The sequence below is a fragment of the Manduca sexta genome, chromosome 5, assembly GCF_014839805.1.
Source record: "Manduca sexta isolate Smith_Timp_Sample1 chromosome 5, JHU_Msex_v1.0, whole genome shotgun sequence".
NCBI lineage: Eukaryota > Metazoa > Arthropoda > Insecta > Lepidoptera > Sphingidae > Manduca > Manduca sexta.
Genome location: NC_051119.1, coordinates 7,451,642 through 7,470,555, shown reverse-complemented (window position 1 = coordinate 7,470,555; position 18,914 = coordinate 7,451,642). Strand labels below are relative to the sequence as shown.

Here is an 18,914-nt window from a genome sequence, read left to right as displayed (position 1 = left end):
TTCAAGAATTCGTTTTTCATAAAACCACGTACATTATAATATTTTTAAAATCTCCATCAATTTTGAACTGTATTCCATTTGAACAAATAATGCATTGTTTGTTGTATAAAAGATCAGACACTGGCTTCCAAACTTTGGCAAATACATAATTTTAAAACGTATCAAAGCTTAAACAAGTCCTTCATACAAAAACATAACTATATTTAACATGCACGGGGCTAGTGGTTCCCAAATTTGTTATTAAACCCTCACTCATTGCCGCTTCAGGGGGTGGCAAAGCGGGCAAAGGCCCAGGACCTTGCGTTTATAGGGGCCTCGCGCGGTGCCTCGGAAAACCTTTTTATAACATAATTACGAACCTATTACAATCGAATCCAGGGCCTCATATCCATTTTTTTTTTGCTCTGCACGGGACCACGCGGCCGCCAATGCCCCTTAGCTAAATTCTTTTAATTTTATATTTGATATAAAAAACAATATTGATACATAGATAAGTACGATACATAGTTTCCATATTCAATATCTTATATAACTTATCTAATTTGGGAACCACTGTAAACTTAACGATTTGCAACGCATTTCTTAACAATGAAATATCAAATATTATAAATTAATAGTAATTATATGTGTTATATTTGTATAACACAACACAATCGTAAACACATCCCACAATAAAGAGCTGGGGCTGTGTCTGGTGCGAAGGAACAAAGCCCAGGGCCTCGCCACATGACGTGACTGATTTCCCACCGTGAAATTCCGGTAACATTATACTAGAAACATCTGTTTGCATATGAACAGATAAGTCACGTAATTTTCAATTTGAAAATGGAATCCCGTTGACGTTAATTCTGTTGCAGTGTGGCGTGGCCCTCTCGAGCAATAAAAGTAGTGTGCAAAAAATATCGCTACATTAATGAAATATAAAATAAACAGGAATATAGTTTATTAAAATCATAACATCCATTATACATAATCAAATCAGTCTTTCCAATAAGGTATTTGACCATTACAAAACCAATCACTTTTAAAAAACCAAGATATGTAACGATATAAACATTTTCATAGTTTATTTTTCTAAAGCAGGACTTATGTAAAATGTAAAGAATATTATGTCGACAATGACCTTATTTACAAGAAAAACATATAGTTACAAAATTTATCGATATCTGGCTTATCAGATCACTCAAAAAGGTAAATCCACGATACCGATTTACGGCAATAGATACTGTTCATTTTGACTACATATTTTTGTTAATTTTGTGTACGAATAACAAGTGAATAAAGGCGGTATAATTTTGAATCTTACCCTTTTGAGCATAGGTTATAAAGTTAGTTGTACAATCGCCTGCAATACACGCATTATACTATTTTAAAGATTTTATCAATTCTTGTGTACAGGTCGGATTGGTACTCTGAATGGGAGAGCTAAATTCAGCAGTGGATTTCCTACATAAAATATATACATACATAATATGGCATTATTTGATAGTATAATTCTAATAAAATTAATACTGCATCAATACTTAATTTTATTGGAGGCGACTGTACTACTACACATTTTTCATTATCTGTAAATTCTATCCGCCATTCTCAATAAACGATCCTAATCTTTATTTTCGATCCGATTTCGAGAACAAACCAATTAAAATAATTCATTTGTTCCGATTGGTTGTTTTTAACGATGGATTTCAAATAGCGAATGGGATTGTGTATTGGAAACGGCTGTTAAACAATCTTTTTTATATTTTTTATTGCAACTATAATACATTATGCCAATTTCAAGTTGGGTAAACAATCTTCATTCTTAACTATTTAATAACTATCCTCAATCTTTTGGCTCAGTCTGGAGATAGTTTCCTTAACGCCTATTGCGCCATATTACCATTTAAATATCTGGAAACTACTTCGATCTGCCAAAAGATTGACTATAAGGGCGAAGGACTGCTATATATTCAATAATATAGCGCGAAAGAAGAAAGTTATATTTGACACAATCTTAAGGGGTTAAAATAACTGGCCAAGTTAGTAACGGATCCTAGATTTGGCAACATAATCCAGAAAATCAAATATAATTTATCCAAAACGATGTGTATGAGCATTGAAAACTATTGTACTACATTTTATTAAGAAATAAATTTAGAGATTTGTCTGAAGTCAAAGGGGAAGTCCATTAATCACGTGATCTTATTTAGTGACATTTAACCCCCTCTCCCACCCAAAATCACGTGTATTTTTTGGTACAAAGTATATTGATATTTTTTAAATTAAATCACGCGATCAACGAAAAAAATACACATTATAACTCATTAAACCCAAAGCCCTTGTGATATTTCGTGATTTTATTTCCGAACCCATCCCCACCTTTCGAGCCTCACATGATTAATGGACGACCCCAAAGCAAATGTTATTGGGTTTGTGCTAGCTTACAACCCCTGGACCCGCTACTGAGCCTGATTATACCAGAAAAATCTTAATAGATAGTCAGAAGTGATATCGTCCTACGAAACTAAGGTGGGGTTATTATATGTTATAGAATTTGAATCTAATTATTAAAACACTAAAATTCAAATTCGACCAGTGAGCGTACGACAAACGCGATGCGTTTCCAATATTTTATTTATTCATCGTTCTACTTATTAATTTAGAGTCAAATACCCAATCACATTGTTCCCGCCAATTTTGATATATACCGAAATAATTATTACTTCGTTCTTTATCTGGCAGAGTAAATGATACTCTGCTCTTCCTTTGCCTATCCTTATTTATTACCAATCCATTCGTCGAAAAAGTTAGCCTATCAGTATGTATAATAATTTCCCACTTAACATGGGTTGCATGCTCTTGCATAGTAAATGCAAATTGCGCCAAACAGAACATTTAAACTGAGCCGCGCAGTAATATTGCCATGCTATGGTCTTATTTATTAACATTATATATAAAAAAACTGGTTGACTACATAAACACATAGCGAGCGACGAAATTCACTATAAAATCGCGTTCAATCTTAATATAACTCCGCCCGATGGAATATCGTCCCCCGCCATTATTTCGTCGGCTTGTGCGACTACAGAAAAACACATTAAATACTAAGTATAAAGATAAAACAAAGTTCAGTCTGAATAATTCATAATTTATTAAACATCTTCCCATATCCAACTTATTTACACTGTTTGGAGAAGTCATAAAATCTGATAGGGTTTTGACTTGTCCTACAACCAACGTCCCATAAACCGCACTTTCATATCACATTCTTTGTCTGAAGTATCACATTATTCTAGGAGGAAATAGATTAGGGTTAAAACGTCTATTGTATTCATAGAACGTATGCGTCGATTCACCGAGGTACTTTATAAGGGCAAGAAATTTCTAAAGACTCGCAACGCGTGGTAGGTCGCCTGCTAGTAAATAACATCTATTTAAAATGTTGGGGAAACTGAGAGTAGTCACTGGCCAGCAGTAAGTGCATTTCAAATTGCCAACTTTTTCCTCCATCAATCTCTCATTCCCATTAAACTAAACACTAGTTCCCACTCCACTCAGCCGATCGGCACATATCTGCCAAGAGCTCATCAAACTCCAACACCGAGTTCTCATACAATTCGAGATCTTTCGACAAATCTTCAGTTGTAATCTCTATCACCTCTTTTACCGATTCAGCACTGCCCGATTTCAGGCTAACGTCATCAGCTAACTTCAAATGGGGGGCGTTGAAGAACTCTTTGTAAAACTCGGCCAGTTCTCTTATCGGATGGTTATCAGCGAATGGGAAATGGAGAAGTTTTAATGGAGGTTCGTTCTCATTGCGAAAGCCTGTGAACTTTTTAGGTGGCATTTCCATTGACGTCGGACTCTTTGACGTCACAGAAGCGTCCAAATCCTGAGTACTTTTGGATACTATAGGCTTGTCGCTCTCTGGACTTCTCTCCCTACGTATCACTCGGTATTTGGGAATCGGCATCTTCTCCATGAAGTCATCAAAGGCCTTTTTACAACATCCCTCGTCTACAAATGCGGCTAATCGAAGTGGCTTATTCAAATCAACAGGTTTCAGAGGCTTGTATTCTTTTTTCTCGTCTTTCTTTTCTTGGATTCAAATATCACATGTTTTGGACTCAGTTCGAAATGATCACTCTTCTCAAAAGTACTGTTTTGTCCTTCTCCGATCTGTTTGGCGAAATGGAGAAGTTTGTGCGGTAGGCCACGGAGAATATTATCCCTCCAAGTGGAGTTTTGAGCATTCCAGCTTGAATTTTCTTCACTGATTCTCCAAGCGCTTTTACTTTCGGTTCGCCATTGTATACTCTGTAGAATATTGTGAACGACTCTGTTCTTTGCTTCCTCGACAAGTGGTACGCTGGAGTAATTCTTGTTATAGTTATAAGCGACTTAAGTAATATTCCCATTCTGAAGTAAACTGTGTTCGTGGCTTTAACAGAAGTGTCAAACTGAGTTTCGTCAAGTTCAAGGGTCCACAACTCCAAAACCATTTCATCGCCATCCTCGGTTTGTACTGATATTTCCACGTGCAGTTGGGCTTTGATAATCTCTAACACCTTGTCTGAAGGCAATGCATTCTTAGTTGCCTGGTTAACCTCTGGAGAGTCTGGTATTTGAAGATTGAACCAATCAGTGTCTGATGATCTTGGTTTACTATTAGGATCTATTTTTACACCCCTTCCTCGATTCTACAATAACTTGAACGCCTTTATAAGCTAAGAATTTTGTGAATTTAGTAAATTCATTCTTGTCATTTATGTTAGAAAAAGCCACTTCGGGTGCCATGTTTGTTGTTTTTATTAGGTGTATTTGTTATTCCTCGTCAGCTATGCAGTTTTCGACTAGGTTCCTTAAATTTGGATTCTCCATGGCGGCTGCGATCCGCTCTTTGTCGTTGATCTGTTTGTTGACTGAAACAAGAAAAAATAAGACATTTTAAATAAAGGAAAAATAAGTATACATTCTTATTTATTCTTCCACCATAACTTAGAACTTCACCACGAAAAAATCTTTGACAACGGAAGCTACAAAGATCGATTTTTCTCAAACTGTGTAGTCATATTTTGTTAAATGTATTGCAGTATATGAATTGGATACGACTGTAAATTACGGAATATTTTGTACCTGTTTCATTATTGACATTAGAAATGTACGTTTAGAATCTTTTATTTTAGTTTCAATATATCAATGTGTTAACTACTACCACACAATAACAATGAAATGGATAATATGAACCTAGGTAAAGTTGAAGCGTTGCCTAGGCAAAACTGCGGTTGATAGATGATATTATTACTAATGTATCTATTAAATTTTATGTCAACATTACGTCGCAATGCACTCTGCTAATTGCTTATGTAAGCATAATGAAAATGCGTGTTGTTATCAAAACTGCAGACATTGCGATATCAATTATTACATAAAAAATGTAAACATCATGTTTGTGCAATGTGTTTATACTTAAAAACTCCAATTTAAAACTTGAAAGACATGTTCAGTAAACAATATTGCACTCAAAATATATTCTATCAGGTTGATTAAACGTGAAACTAAAAAACATTTTTTTTTCGGATTTTATCGCGGTTTATAAATTTTAATTTTCTCCCGAAGTTTCAAAGACTTTGCAGCCTTCGTGGTCACGGAGGGGATAAAATCCGAAAAATAGTTTAATTTTAAAGTCTAACATTCGCTTAAACGTAAGAAATCATTAAACGTGAAATTGTTTCTAGTAATATTATCTGTTCATAGGTGTACACAACGTGCGGCACGTATTATGTTCGGCATCATTTGTCGCCCTCACACGGTCACAAAGCCTTATATACACAGGTAGCAAGTTATGTATATTTTTTGTCGACTTAAAAAAAGGGACGTTCGACAAATTACTTTTTTTTTTAAAGTATGTACAAAGATTACTCTGGAACTAAAAGACGGATTTATGTGATTCTTATTTTGTTTGGCAGAAAAAGATTTTAGAGTAGTCCCACGATAAAAAAATATTGTATTCAGTTTTTTTGAGCAGGTCCCAATATCTATTATAATATGTAGTATATTAACAAGTGAAGAGAAAAAGTTGTACCTCTATATTTATAGACGTTGCGCGCACTGGAGTGTGAGATTTGCCATGATTAAAGTTTAAATAGAGGAAGTACAGAAAAATAAATGTATTAAAAATATATTAAATTTGACGGTCGGATTTCGACCACTGCAACACCGTTAGTATTAATAATTTTGTCTAAAACCTCACGAAATACTAATGGCAATGCAGGCACAATAATAATTATTTTACAAATGTAATCATTATACATTAACAACTTTAATTTCGAGTGCTTTCTTATTTGATAACATTCAGTTGTGTCAACAATAATATGCAATGGATAATGATTCAAAATAATGTTTTTATGTATTACCTACAATTGTTTTCTACGTCATAACTAATAAGATATCAGGTACATTAAAACATAATCACTTTTTTGATTTATTTAAAGATCTTTCTATATCAAAAAATAAGTAATAACAATAAGCCGTAATAACTAAATATTGTAACATTCTTTTAAAACTGAATTCTGAAATGACACGTTCGTCTTACATCTATACGTCATGTTATCGATTTTCTCAAAATCTACTAAACGGATTTTTATGAAATTTAGTACGGAGATAGTTTAAGACCTTGGGCAGGTTATAGGCTACTTTCTATCCCGGAAAAATAAATAGCGGGACTTCTATTCCGAAAACTCCTACACAGGGGCGAAGCCGCGAACAAAAGCTAGTTTATGATAAAAAAAAAGTTACAACTTTTAATCCACGGCCGCATTCACGACCATTCAATCCATTGTTATAAATAAAAGAACATTCTAACTACGCGGATACAATGACGTGCACCGATAGGCCATAGTCCATGTCGTTCAAGCCCGTCATTCATCGGTAACGATAACTAAAGAATCGTTTTCACTTCCGACACATTTACAATACCAACGCAGTTATGAAATAATACATATGACGATCTGCGTTAATCCGTCTTTACAATTTAAAGAATAAGAAGTAATGGAAGGATGGTTCTCGCTTTTTGAATAGAATATATCTTATTTTGAACATTTCTCTTGAATATATCTTATTTTCGAAATACTAAAGGCTATGAACAATTTTGGGTAATCGGTTATCGGGTACAGCGGCGAAGGTAAAAAATTTCCGAAAGGAACCGCTCTAATGATTTTACGTAAATTACAAAAGGGAAGCTGGCTGGAATTGGGTTACATTGCCCCTTTGCCACATTCGGGTATACAAGAATTGACGTTCGTAGAAACAATCAGTGACGTAGCATGGGTTATTACCCGGAGCGGACTTTAAATATGCCTTCCTTAGACGGGAGAGCAAAAATTAAGTAAAAAATTTGCTACGCACCCTCGAACGTATGATACATGCGATACAATATTAAAGGACATAGTCTTAATTCCATCCATTTTTTTTTTTAGATATTTTGACACCCAACTAAATATACAGTCCATGGCGGGTCCCAATTACGCTATGTCACTGATAACACAAGTAATTGCACGACATAAAGAAGTAGCAAGGAAATTTGTCAATGCGCTGCATAATTTACTTTTAGAGAGGAAGCTTCATAATTTGAGTTCTTAATCGTCACTGCATATCATCGTGTGGTACACCGTACAACTGCCCGAGGAAAAACGATGAACACCTGATGCATACTATTGAAATGTTGGAAATGTCAATGATTAATCGGTATTTTTATAGTTTTGCATAAATGGATAGTATATATTTCTAACCACCACATCCTGCCAGTCAACAAAACAATATGCTTCGTACCTTGAATCGATCAAACTTATAGAATGAGAATAGTCCGCAGGTACTAAACAGGATCTCTAATTAAAATACTTGTTATCAACATCATATCCGGTTCTTTTTTACTACCAGTGCAACAAAAGCGTATTTAGTTTTACATAAATATATTATGTCTCCGTGGCATCATAGCTCCCAAAGAAAAAAATACACTTTATTTTAATGTAACAGATGTGATACAATCAAGAATAATTTTAGCTATGATAAAAGTTAGACATTGAAATTAAACTAATTTTCGGATTCTATCGCGGTTTTAGTATTTTTTCTTTTCTCCCGACGTTTCGAAGACTTTGCAGCCATCATGGTCCTAGTCCCCCCCCCCGTGACCATGAAGGCTGCAAAGTCTTCGAAACGTCGGGAGAAAATAAAAAATACTAAAACCGCGATAGAATCCGAAAATTAGTTTAATTTCAATATGATAAAAGTTTTTTTTTACTTATAAAAGCTCATTACCTCTTTTGTAAGATAACCGCTTGACAGCTACACTCTAAAGCCAGAAAATGCCTTACAATCTTATTTGAATTACAAGACTAATTCTACGATTGATTCCTAATTTGAGTGCAATGTATTGACGCGCGTAAATTAAATGTAATCAGTATTACTTAGACGTAATTATGACCTAAAACATGTCAAGGTAATGTAAATTTTATTTTGTAATTGCTGTCCAAACTTATAAACAACTTAAGTTATTTCAGAAATGTATATTCATCGAATGAGTTGTTTACGTCAGAGAAATACTGATGTAAAACCAAACAGGGAAGTAAAATGTTTTCGCTTTATTTTTACAGTAGAAAACCGGTTATAACGAATAAATGGCGAGGTCCCGGTAAATAAGTATTTAACAAAAGTATTGTTTGTAAAGAGTATCGGATATAGCGTCCAGATTAAGTGGTCCCTTTAATGATATTATAAGCGGTTTTCTACTGTATTGAAATTTTACGTCATAATAAAAATATGTTAATATAATGCGCGGGGCACAATTAATAGATCCTATATAATACTTATAATAATGTTTAGGAAAAAAATGCACGACTGGCCCTTTAATGTATAGCTACAATTTCGCTGTCATTTTTCGGAGAGAGCTGTGAAGTATTTATTATATTTTAATATTTATCGCTAAAAGCTAAATTAAATATCAGAACGTAGGCAACAACTCAGACGTAAAATCGTTAACAAAAGTATAAACTGGTTTATCCAAACAGATATTGATGCTTAGGTATGTGTGTTTGCCCCAGTTTCTAACAACAACAGATATATGGATTAACCTATTCTTTTAAATGTACTATGTACATAGTTTATAGGCCTTACAGTCTCATAAGGTAGATTATACCTGAAGGAAACATATAACGAGTTTTTACTTTCAAAGACACTACCAAAAGCTTGCAGAAACATCATCTTTCTTCAATGTATTATTTATCATAAATTACCTGCAATAACTATTAATACATAAGTGATTTATAATATTAGAAAGATATAAATAACCATAGGTTAAACATCTTTAGATTACAGTTACATGACCTTTTTGAACTTAGTTATCTTCCGCTAATGTATTACTTGCGTCATATTATTTTCTTTAAGTATAGAAAATATAACAGGGGTATTTCTCATTTTGCAAATTATGTCCAACACTTGGTTTTCTGACTGGTTACAAAGAATTATCAGAATCATGATTTGGTTGAATAGTGTGAAAATTACCTTTTTTTAGTATAAAAAAAACACTGCTGTTTGGTGAGAATTTTACCAATAAAAAGCAAGACCAATACAATTTATATGCATCATAAATTTGTTGAAAGAGACTTTTTAGTCTATAATGATACATACACATACAAAAACTGCGACTTAAATAAAGGCCCTTTTCAATACAAATAAAAACGCCATGCGCTCTTAACTACTGATGCACACAAGAAAAATTTAAAGAGCAAGGTTCAAATGTATTTAAATTTTTTAGACATTTCGCTGCTCCCCTAAAGGTACCCGACCCATACACCCCTGCTATGATAAGCCACTGTAAAATGGCTTATATTTGACACAAATATATTTTTTATCAGACTGCATAATTATTTGCTACTGCTTGGTGCAAAGAATGAAAAGAGTCTAACCATTTGTCCACCAGGCTGGCATAATAAATTCTTCTGCAGAATACGCACATTAATAGATTCTGCTCACAAAGTATATTGAATTTAAAATATTGTTTATTATTATTAAAATTTTAAACAGAACTATCAAAATGTTTGGAAATTTATAATTTGTAAGTTTTGTTTACTTACTAATAAAATTCTAAACTGGCTATGCTATAAACGAAAACACAAGATGTTATAATGATAAATTGTCAATTTGCTGAACACTTTTTTAAGTCTGTGTATGCATACTTGCTGTATCTTTTCTCATTAAACTAAAATTATTTTAGTTATCCATTAAATGAAAATTAAATTAGTTATCCATTAAAATGGTAATACAGTCTAATTCTAGACATGCATGGAATATTGGAATATTTATGAAGAGGCGATAGACTAGTTGGATATTTCATCCTTTAAAATTTCGTCATATTAAATTTTAAAGGCCGAAATATCCATGATTATTAATTATTTTTACGTTTTTCTTTCAACTGCGAGAACTAATCACTAACTAGACGTGAATTTAAATTCTTTACTTGCCAATACTTGTTTAGTTACCCAGATTAAAGCCGAAACAAAATGTATGAAAATGGACCTTGAGGTATCGCCTTAATCTGGATTTATAAGTATGTAATATACTTTATGGCTAAAGAAAACATTTAAGACTGCAGTGATGAGGTCTCAGGTTCAATCCCAATGTGAACGAAAATGATATTGGATATGTTCTACCCAGTATCAGCATGGAGTATGGAATTTACGCCCATTATGGCGATAAGGTCACCCTCTGTCACATCATGGGACTGAATACAGATGGCCGAAAATGGGTGCATCTGTTGCACCTCTACTTGCATCTTTAGGGATAAAAGATATAAGAATGTATGTCATCACTATAAACATAAACAAATCTAAAGTTTTACTTGTTATTTCACAAGCATGTTGCATATTACATTGACACAACATTGAATTAATTTGTATTTCTTTATGATAAATCACATTTTTATCTTGGGATTTAGATGAAACCAAAGTAACTGATTATTATAAATTTTACTGTTGAATTAAAGATTAGACAATACTGTGCATCTTAACATGCAATTGTAATATTCATAATCAAGTAAATTAATATTTCTGCATTGTAACATATGGACACTATTGTTTTTTATAGGAAGCTATCTTCTTTATTATTATATTACTTTTAAAATAACTAACGCACAAAAAAGAAATAATGGAAATTAGTACTCACTTTCATCTTCTGTGGTATGCGCGCCTTTCTTTATATACACGTCAAGCTTCACCGGATGATGGATTGACCTCAAAATCTTGATCCTTATACACAGCCCAATTAGTGTCGCCAACGAACAATGAGGCACGGTTGGATTATACTCTACTCGCAACACGGGAACTTTGTCAGCAGTAGGTTCCTTCACAAAGATACCTTCTTCGTACACCACCTTCAAATCTTCAAGCGTACTCGGCTTTTCTGGGTCCCGTATCGTCCGCAAAAAGTCTAAAAAACACCACAGCACACGTTAAACACACAAAATAGTCCATAAAATTGTTTTATGCCCGATTATTTACTCAAAACAAACCGTAAATTGTTTCTCTCAAGTCATTCTCGTCCCTGTAGCCTAGCTCCTCTAATGTCGCACTTTTGTCCATATAAGCTGGCTTGGCGATCTCCACGGGTGGTTTTGGCGTGTTGTTCAGGGAGAGCTTCGAGAAAAATGATATCATATCGTTTGTATGTACACCTATTACTTTGATGTAATCACACAGGTCACGATCAAATGTCGGACATATTTTTGTTGGAACTTGGAATTTACAATGCAGGGTTACCAGCTACAAAAAATCTATACCTATGTATGGAATTAGAGAGCCTACTTATTGAGTTTTTGACACAATATAGACAGACAGAAAAGGGGGCTTTGTTTTATTATATTATGTATAGATAACATTTTCATATGGAATTTACTTTCAAGTACGTTTTAAAACATACATCTATATCTTTACCATTATATAAAGATCAAGAGTTTGTTTATTTAAACGGGCAATCTCAGCAGCTACTGGTTCGTAATGAAATATTCTTGAAGTGTTAAATAGCCCATTTATCGAGTAAGGTCTTGGCTATATAACATCACGCTATGACAATAACGAGCGAAGCAGCAATGGAAAATATTGCAAAAAATAGGGTTAAATTATTTCTTTTGGGAGCATCCGTTGCGTGCGCTGCGTAAACGGTTAAGTTACACAACAATCATATTTTTTTCTCAAAGTTATAAAAAATATATTATAAAACAAAGTATAAAGATATAAACTTCTTTCTATTCCGGAAAACTCTCACACGGGCGAAGTTACGAGCAAAAGCTAGTATAAAAATAAACGCGTGGGGCCGTCTTTACTCGAAGCAAAAGGTATGTAGTACATGTACATGCATCGGAGCACTAGGAGTCACTAGGACCAACCAAGGGAAGGTAAGTCGAACGCCCGCTAAAACCCGGAAACACCCTAGCCCCCAATTTAAAAAAATCTTACCTACTTATATAGCTTGTCATATACTTACATGAAAATAATTGCAATAAATTTGTGTTATTTTTTTTTTATTAAATATGTATGTATTACAACTAGATTATACAAATAGGCAGTAAATAAAATTACTTCTATTATGTTTACATAGGTACTTCTGATTTAGAGCGGCACAATTCTCATAGATGGCACTGTAAACAATTATTATTATTTGTACTACCCACTTTTTTTGTAGAAATAAAATGCAATGAGAGTAAATACCAGCCTCCTTGGCTTAGAATAATATGAATACACCTATGCGAGGATACTTCTTGCAGAACGCAATTTATTTTATGAGTAATATCTACCTATATTTTCAAGCAAAAGCAGAAGTCGATTTTTATCCCAATATCTATCGAAATGGTATCCATGTCATACCATATTCAGCCACTTATGTTCGGTACTGATTACTGAATTGAGTCATAAAAATATTAAATTTTACTGAAGGTACTAATAACGATAAGCACGTGAAAAGTTACAGTTTAACATACCTACTCAAAAATTGCATTACAAAGCTATTATTATGTATCGATCTATGAGGTTAAACACAGGTTTCTTCATGGGGCATGCATCTATGTCGTTATAGGTGTAAATAGATGAACACTCAATGCGATATGCCAAGGCATCTTTAGTAGGGAAATACGAAGGCCTAAAACGAGACGCTACCAGTACGAGCAACATATTGCATTTGGTTAGTGGTTTTTTCATTATCGGTTTGCTTTTAACCTGCTTACTGTAGATCGATTTTCCATAAACTCTAGTTAGGTATCTTGTATGCCAGAATTCTGCTGGGTAGGCGCAACCGTCATGTCTATTTCTGCCGCCAAGCAGTGTTATTATAATTTACAGAATATTCTAGCCGGTACAGTGTAATTAGAAGATTGCCTACTGTACACAGCTTAGCATATTTTAATATTAGGAGAGTCACAACCACAGTAATCTTTTTTTTAATTTTGTGTTTTCCATTCAAACGCAAATACCTAAGCCATATAAAAAATGCTGTATGTATTTTCTTCAATTAAGGAAATCATATCATTATGTCAACGGCACTTAATATTCCCTGAGGCAATTCATGTGCGCTCGTTCTCCACACCAAATGCATGCCCATGCACGGGGGGACATTTCTCGCAGCACTGGGCACACAGTTAAGTGTGTATGTCTCATTTATTTATTACATCTTAGGGAAACCAACAGATAATAGCTTTATAACTATAGATTAATAATTGTTCCCACGACTAAAACTACGTATTAAATATATTTAAATGTGAGCAGTTACATCCCGCTAGTATAATAATAGTTATATTAAAATATCAAAAAAGAAATGAAAATATTTTATAAACAATAGCCACGTTCATAAAGGTTTGTTGTCTCCTGTAGAAAAGAAATCTCTGATTAAATGTTCTCTGAAAAAATATCAATATTCATGCGCTTGCTCAGCTCGTTAAAGTTATCACTTGCTCGCCACAAAAAGGCGTTCTGCCTAAATTAGTCCCTGCCACAGGAAGATAGAACGGAACTCATGGTTGCCAATTCACATTGAGGCCTATAAGAGCTCCTCCCATCCTAAGATGTTTCCTTATTCTTCCTAGCTTTCCCCTCCCAACTTTCCTCCAGGACCCTGCAGTCGCTAAGCCGGGGTATTCCAGTATCCCAATTACAGGGTTCCCCCGGTGCCAATTGTAGGATCCGATACAAAAAAAAAAATACCACCTAATAGACACTCAATTGTTAGTGTTTTGTGTGTCGTGAGTAGTCACATTAGTTTTGTGCGACCGAAATAACGCTCTACAAATCTGTAATTAGCAGACTATATCCACCTAATGTCGATGTGCAATATTAATCGCCGGATACTGAGCACAATAGTTTATTGAAAGTTCAGTTGGTGTTGCTACTGTTCGTGTGCAGTCGTTAAGTAAAGAAAATTAATTAAATATTTGACAACCATACAATGCCAGACACATGAAATTCAAAACGACTACATGGAGGATTATAAAAATGCTGCCATATAACACAATAAAACAACAAAATTACTTATAACATAAGTTTATTAGAACTTCTTGAAGGATTTTTTGGATCCCTTGCCTTTGGAAACCTTCAATACGTTGAACCTGACGGTCTTGGAGAGCGGCCTGCATTCGCCGATGGTGACGATGTCTCCGATTTCCACGTCCCTGCAGGGTAGTAATGATTTTAGTACTAGTTCAGACTCGGTGTTATGTAGGTGACTAGATTTGTATGTCAGAATTTGGGTTAGAACACGTTCTTCGTCACATGGTCGTCAGAAGACCGTCGTGTGGATATCATCATTTAAGTGTATCCTAAAAATCTTTAGTACGACTAATATTAAGAGTTTTTTTTATAACATCTTTAATCAAGTACCTAGTTATTCCATTATAAATATAAAAAAGGCATTCTGACCAAGGAGTGGCAGATAATAGTATGTTTTGTACATCTCTGTATGTTCCAAAAGGGGACGTTAAGTTGACCATATCTATGCTGTGCTTGTTATGTTCAGACAATGTATGAATTTGTTGTTTTGGGATCGTTCTATTCTTGCTAAGACCTAATGATGCCGATTTTAGAAAATAATCCCAGACACCCTGTTTCTATAAGTGAAACTATTTTTAGAGTAGGGTTTTCTTAATGTGCTGGTGGTTTAATATATCCGCCTGGATAGCGATCACCATACACAAAACCAACTACAGTGGCCTGTGTATATTAGGCTGGCATAATTGTGTCCACTGCTGAGAGGTGATTATCTCTAGTCAGTTGACATTCTATGGAATTTCACATTTACCATAAGGTGCAGTGAGGTCACATTTTCGTGCACGAATCAATCTTTACATATCAAACAAATCTCACCTGAAACAAGGCGACAGATGCACGGACATATTCCTGTGTCGCTTCTCGAACCTGTTGTATTTGGGCAGGTAGTGGAGGTAGTCGCGGCGGATGACGATCGTGCGCTGCATCTTCATCTTCTGGACAACTCCGGTGAGGATACGACCACGGATGGACACGTTGCCGGTGAACGGGCATTTCTTGTCGATGTACGTGCCTTCAATCGCCTGGAATTTGTTTATAGTTCTGGTTGATTTTTGGAATGGTTGAAGTTTTATAATTGGAAGTAGATGGTAAAATAAAAAAAAATGGTTTAGGCGTTTGTAATGCACTTATGAAATGGTCTAAGTAGTAGAATTAGGAAAGAGCATGTCATTTTTGCATAGTTATGAAATATTAGAATAATATCACCTAAAATGCATTTTTATTTAGATGAGAAATATATTTGTTCATTTCAAGATTGAACTAAAATATGTTGGTAATATATGTCTTAATTTTTTTTATTTCCTTATATTTGGCGGTATTGTAATCAGAGTTTGGGTTAGAAACACAATCTTCGTCATATGGTATTTCAGAAGACCGTCGTGTGGGTATCATCATGTTACAACCACCTTATAAAATACTATTTAAATGAAATTCCAATCACCATGTTACAGTACTCAACAGTAAATAATATATATTAAATCTGCTAGTTACCAACAAAACCTTATATAGGAGGGAGTTACAGGAGATAACATTAACTTAATGTCGATATTCAGTCCTAAACAATATTGCGCTCACATAGTAAAATATTGGAACATTTACAATTGTATTGTTTATTACAAACTCGATTTTAACTAAATATCTATTAAATAGAAAAAAAAAAAAAAAAAATAGAGAAAACTAAAATTCTGCCATTTTACTACTGTATAAATTACACAATGACTGGTAAAACTATTTGGAATTTTTGTAAATGTGCCTAAATTTTACTAGGTGTATCTCCATAATTTGATATAAAATATTTATTACAGAGTTCTATAAGTGCTTGACAAGATTAGTAATCCACTTAGTTTCATTTTTCTGGTATACAAATGTCTAGCATTAGACCTTATTTCACTAGCGCCTTCAATATAATAAGCAATGATTCAAGTATTGGTCTTAATTAATAATGAGTTCATGAGATATTATACATTTTGAATGATTTCATGTTAGCACATGCTGTTCATATACCTGTCAGCCAGGATAAAAATTTTCCTCTAAACCAGATGACCCTCTGAACATGTAGAGCATCCAGAAATTACATAACTCATAAATAAGAAAACTATGTTACTAAACAAATATAACTAGGGTGAAAATAGTTTGAACCATGAGATCTCGAATTGTATGTCTGCTAATCTATTCAGATATAAATGTGTAAGATGCAACATCCATATTATAAAAAATAATTAAATCACTTATTAGCCCATTGAAATAAAAGATATGGCTTAAATTAAAATATTAAAGTGTCAAAAACATTATTGAGCGATGTAATTTGTGAAAACCTTAGAGGGTTTTATCAATATCAATATCATTATTCATATTTGCAGTTGTATAATAAAATGTTAATACTTAACATATCTTGTTATTATACTATTTGATTGTCTTGACAACGGTTGCTGTATTGTAAAGAACTTTTTATATGAGTATGCATTGTAGTATAATCTTTAATTGCAAAATTATATAGCAACTATTTACTAACTGTGGTTGATATTTTTTAATTGAATGACTTTTAGATAGCCTTTTTGTAAAATGAAAAGCTGCAAGGTTTTATAAGCTTGTCCCTGCACATGAATACATATTAGTCAGGCTCTGTTAATGGTTGGTATATGATTGTTATATTGTATAAAAAGTTCTTTGCAGTTTAAGCAATTTGAGTGACAACCACCACCTTACACACTGCTTTAGACCAAATATATCTAATGCAGGTACCAATAAAATTCCTCTTGACCGTAGAAGCTTCATGCAAACATATTAAAGCAAGCATCGAGAATAATTTATGGACACTATGCAATGGATTATGGGTTTTGTCAATTACTATTATATAAAAATTGTAAAATGCATGACCCATAATTCATCGCAAATCGACCATCGAACAACGCAGCCACCTTCCACCAGCACCAGCGTCCCTTCCCACCACCGTAAAAACCGAAAAACAGACCTCACGAGGTGTCTTGAAACCTAGCCCGACATTCTTACTGTGTCGCATGTCCTTCCTTTTCATGCCCCCCTTCCTGTTCAGGAAGACGGTCAATTGTTTCTGAAACGCTTTCTCTGTCTACGAGGAAAACAAAAAAGAAAAAATGCTAATTAGTACTTTCACACCATGCATTTACCTCTCGCGGTGTTTTAAAACCGAGTCCCACATCTTTGTGGTACCTCAGAGGTTTACGGCTACGTTTGACACCGATTCCCTTCTTGCGATTTAAGAACACTGTTGGCTGCTTTTGGAATGAACGTTCCGTCTGCAAATTTTTAATTGATATTACAAGTGTTGATTAGTAATATAGTACTACATTGTGATATATTGTTGCACAGAAATGTTTCTAGACTAGTACACGTAGTGAAGAAAAAGTAGCAAAATTCAGTGATGGTAGTTTTTAAGGTTTAACTAGGTCTAAGTGAGATTGAAAATGAAATATAAATTATTATTATGTTCTAATAATTTTGGATTATGAATTTAGAAAGCATTATCTAAAGAATAAGGCACTGAACAAGTTCATTGTTTGTTGAGGTTTGAACATAACCTCCAATCATAACTGGTGGTAAACATAACCTAAGTCAAAAATTATTTCCAGGTAGGTAGTCGTTTATTGTAAATTTAAATTGTTTTATAGCCTAGTTGTAGGAATATATCTTGGTTTTCCAGAGAATTAATTGAAGCCATTACTAGGTTATTGTTACAAGATTCGCAGCTCTACACATGAAGATATTTACGACAAAATTTCACATAATATAGAAATGTTAATCACTTTTTCCACATCCGTAGGTTTTCACATCGTAAATAAAGCCGTGTATTTATATTTTTACAAATTTTATCCACGAATGCCGAAATCCCACGTGCACACTTTGTAAGACATTTTTTTTATAAAACCACCTATTTTTTTCACTCAAATATAATATCCTCATGTTTGTTACAAATTAAAGAGCACTTTTGATAAAATTTCACTAGTTTATACACTTATTTTTAAATATTTTATCAAGAAATTCTGCACGTACCTGATCCGCCATCTTGCTTGACAACGAAAAGAAGTTGGTGTTGCAAGCTTATTATTATCCAAATCTTTGATATACGTGGTATAGATTAAAAATAATTATTGTCGGAGGAATTTCATTCTTTTTTTAGTTTTATTTAAGAATAAAACTATTCACATAAAAAAATGCAGCCAATTATAAGAATGTAATATAAAATACCTAATATTACATTCTTATAATTATTAAGTAATTTTTTCACTGAACATTAAAATTAGTCAGTTTATGACAATTTCATAAGTTTTTATAATCTAATTTATTTCGATATGTAGACAAGTATATTTA

General features: G+C 33.7%; 3 protein-coding genes across 4 annotated transcripts; all 3 read right to left on the bottom strand.

Moving 5' to 3' along the window:
* Positions 1–926: 926 nt before the first annotated feature.
* Positions 927–4,811, bottom strand: LOC119188316 (autophagy-related protein 13 homolog). The gene is given in 4 exon segments (XM_037443565.1): positions 927–4,074; positions 4,077–4,134; positions 4,137–4,673; positions 4,675–4,811. Coding segments are annotated over 4 exon segments (1,257 nt in total). The 5' UTR covers positions 4,783–4,811; the 3' UTR covers positions 927–3,520.
* Positions 4,403–11,850, bottom strand: LOC115444610 (MIP18 family protein galla-1). The gene is made up of 3 exons (XM_030170448.2): positions 11,549–11,850; positions 11,203–11,466; positions 4,403–4,907 (listed from the first exon to the last, which is right to left on the bottom strand). Exons 1-3 carry the CDS (start codon positions 11,691–11,693, stop codon positions 4,810–4,812), a joined length of 507 nt encoding a protein of 168 aa, XP_030026308.1. The 5' UTR covers positions 11,694–11,850; the 3' UTR covers positions 4,403–4,809.
* A 2,698-nt stretch (positions 11,851–14,548) lies between these two features.
* LOC115444642 (40S ribosomal protein S11) lies at positions 14,549–18,688 on the bottom strand. 2 transcript variants are annotated; one of them, XM_030170497.2, is made up of 4 exons: positions 18,597–18,688; positions 17,539–17,655; positions 15,384–15,589; positions 14,549–14,692 (listed from the first exon to the last, which is right to left on the bottom strand). In XM_030170497.2, the coding sequence occupies exons 1-4, from the start codon at positions 18,606–18,608 to the stop codon at positions 14,569–14,571; spliced, it is 459 nt and encodes a 152-aa protein (XP_030026357.1). In that variant the 5' UTR covers positions 18,609–18,688; the 3' UTR covers positions 14,549–14,568. The 2 variants fall into 2 exon arrangements, with proteins under 2 accessions (XP_030026357.1, XP_030026356.1); XM_030170496.2 differs by lacking the exon at positions 17,539–17,655 and adding an exon at positions 17,714–17,842 and having other exon boundaries at positions 18,597–18,655.
* Between the last annotated feature and the right edge of the window lie 226 nt (positions 18,689–18,914).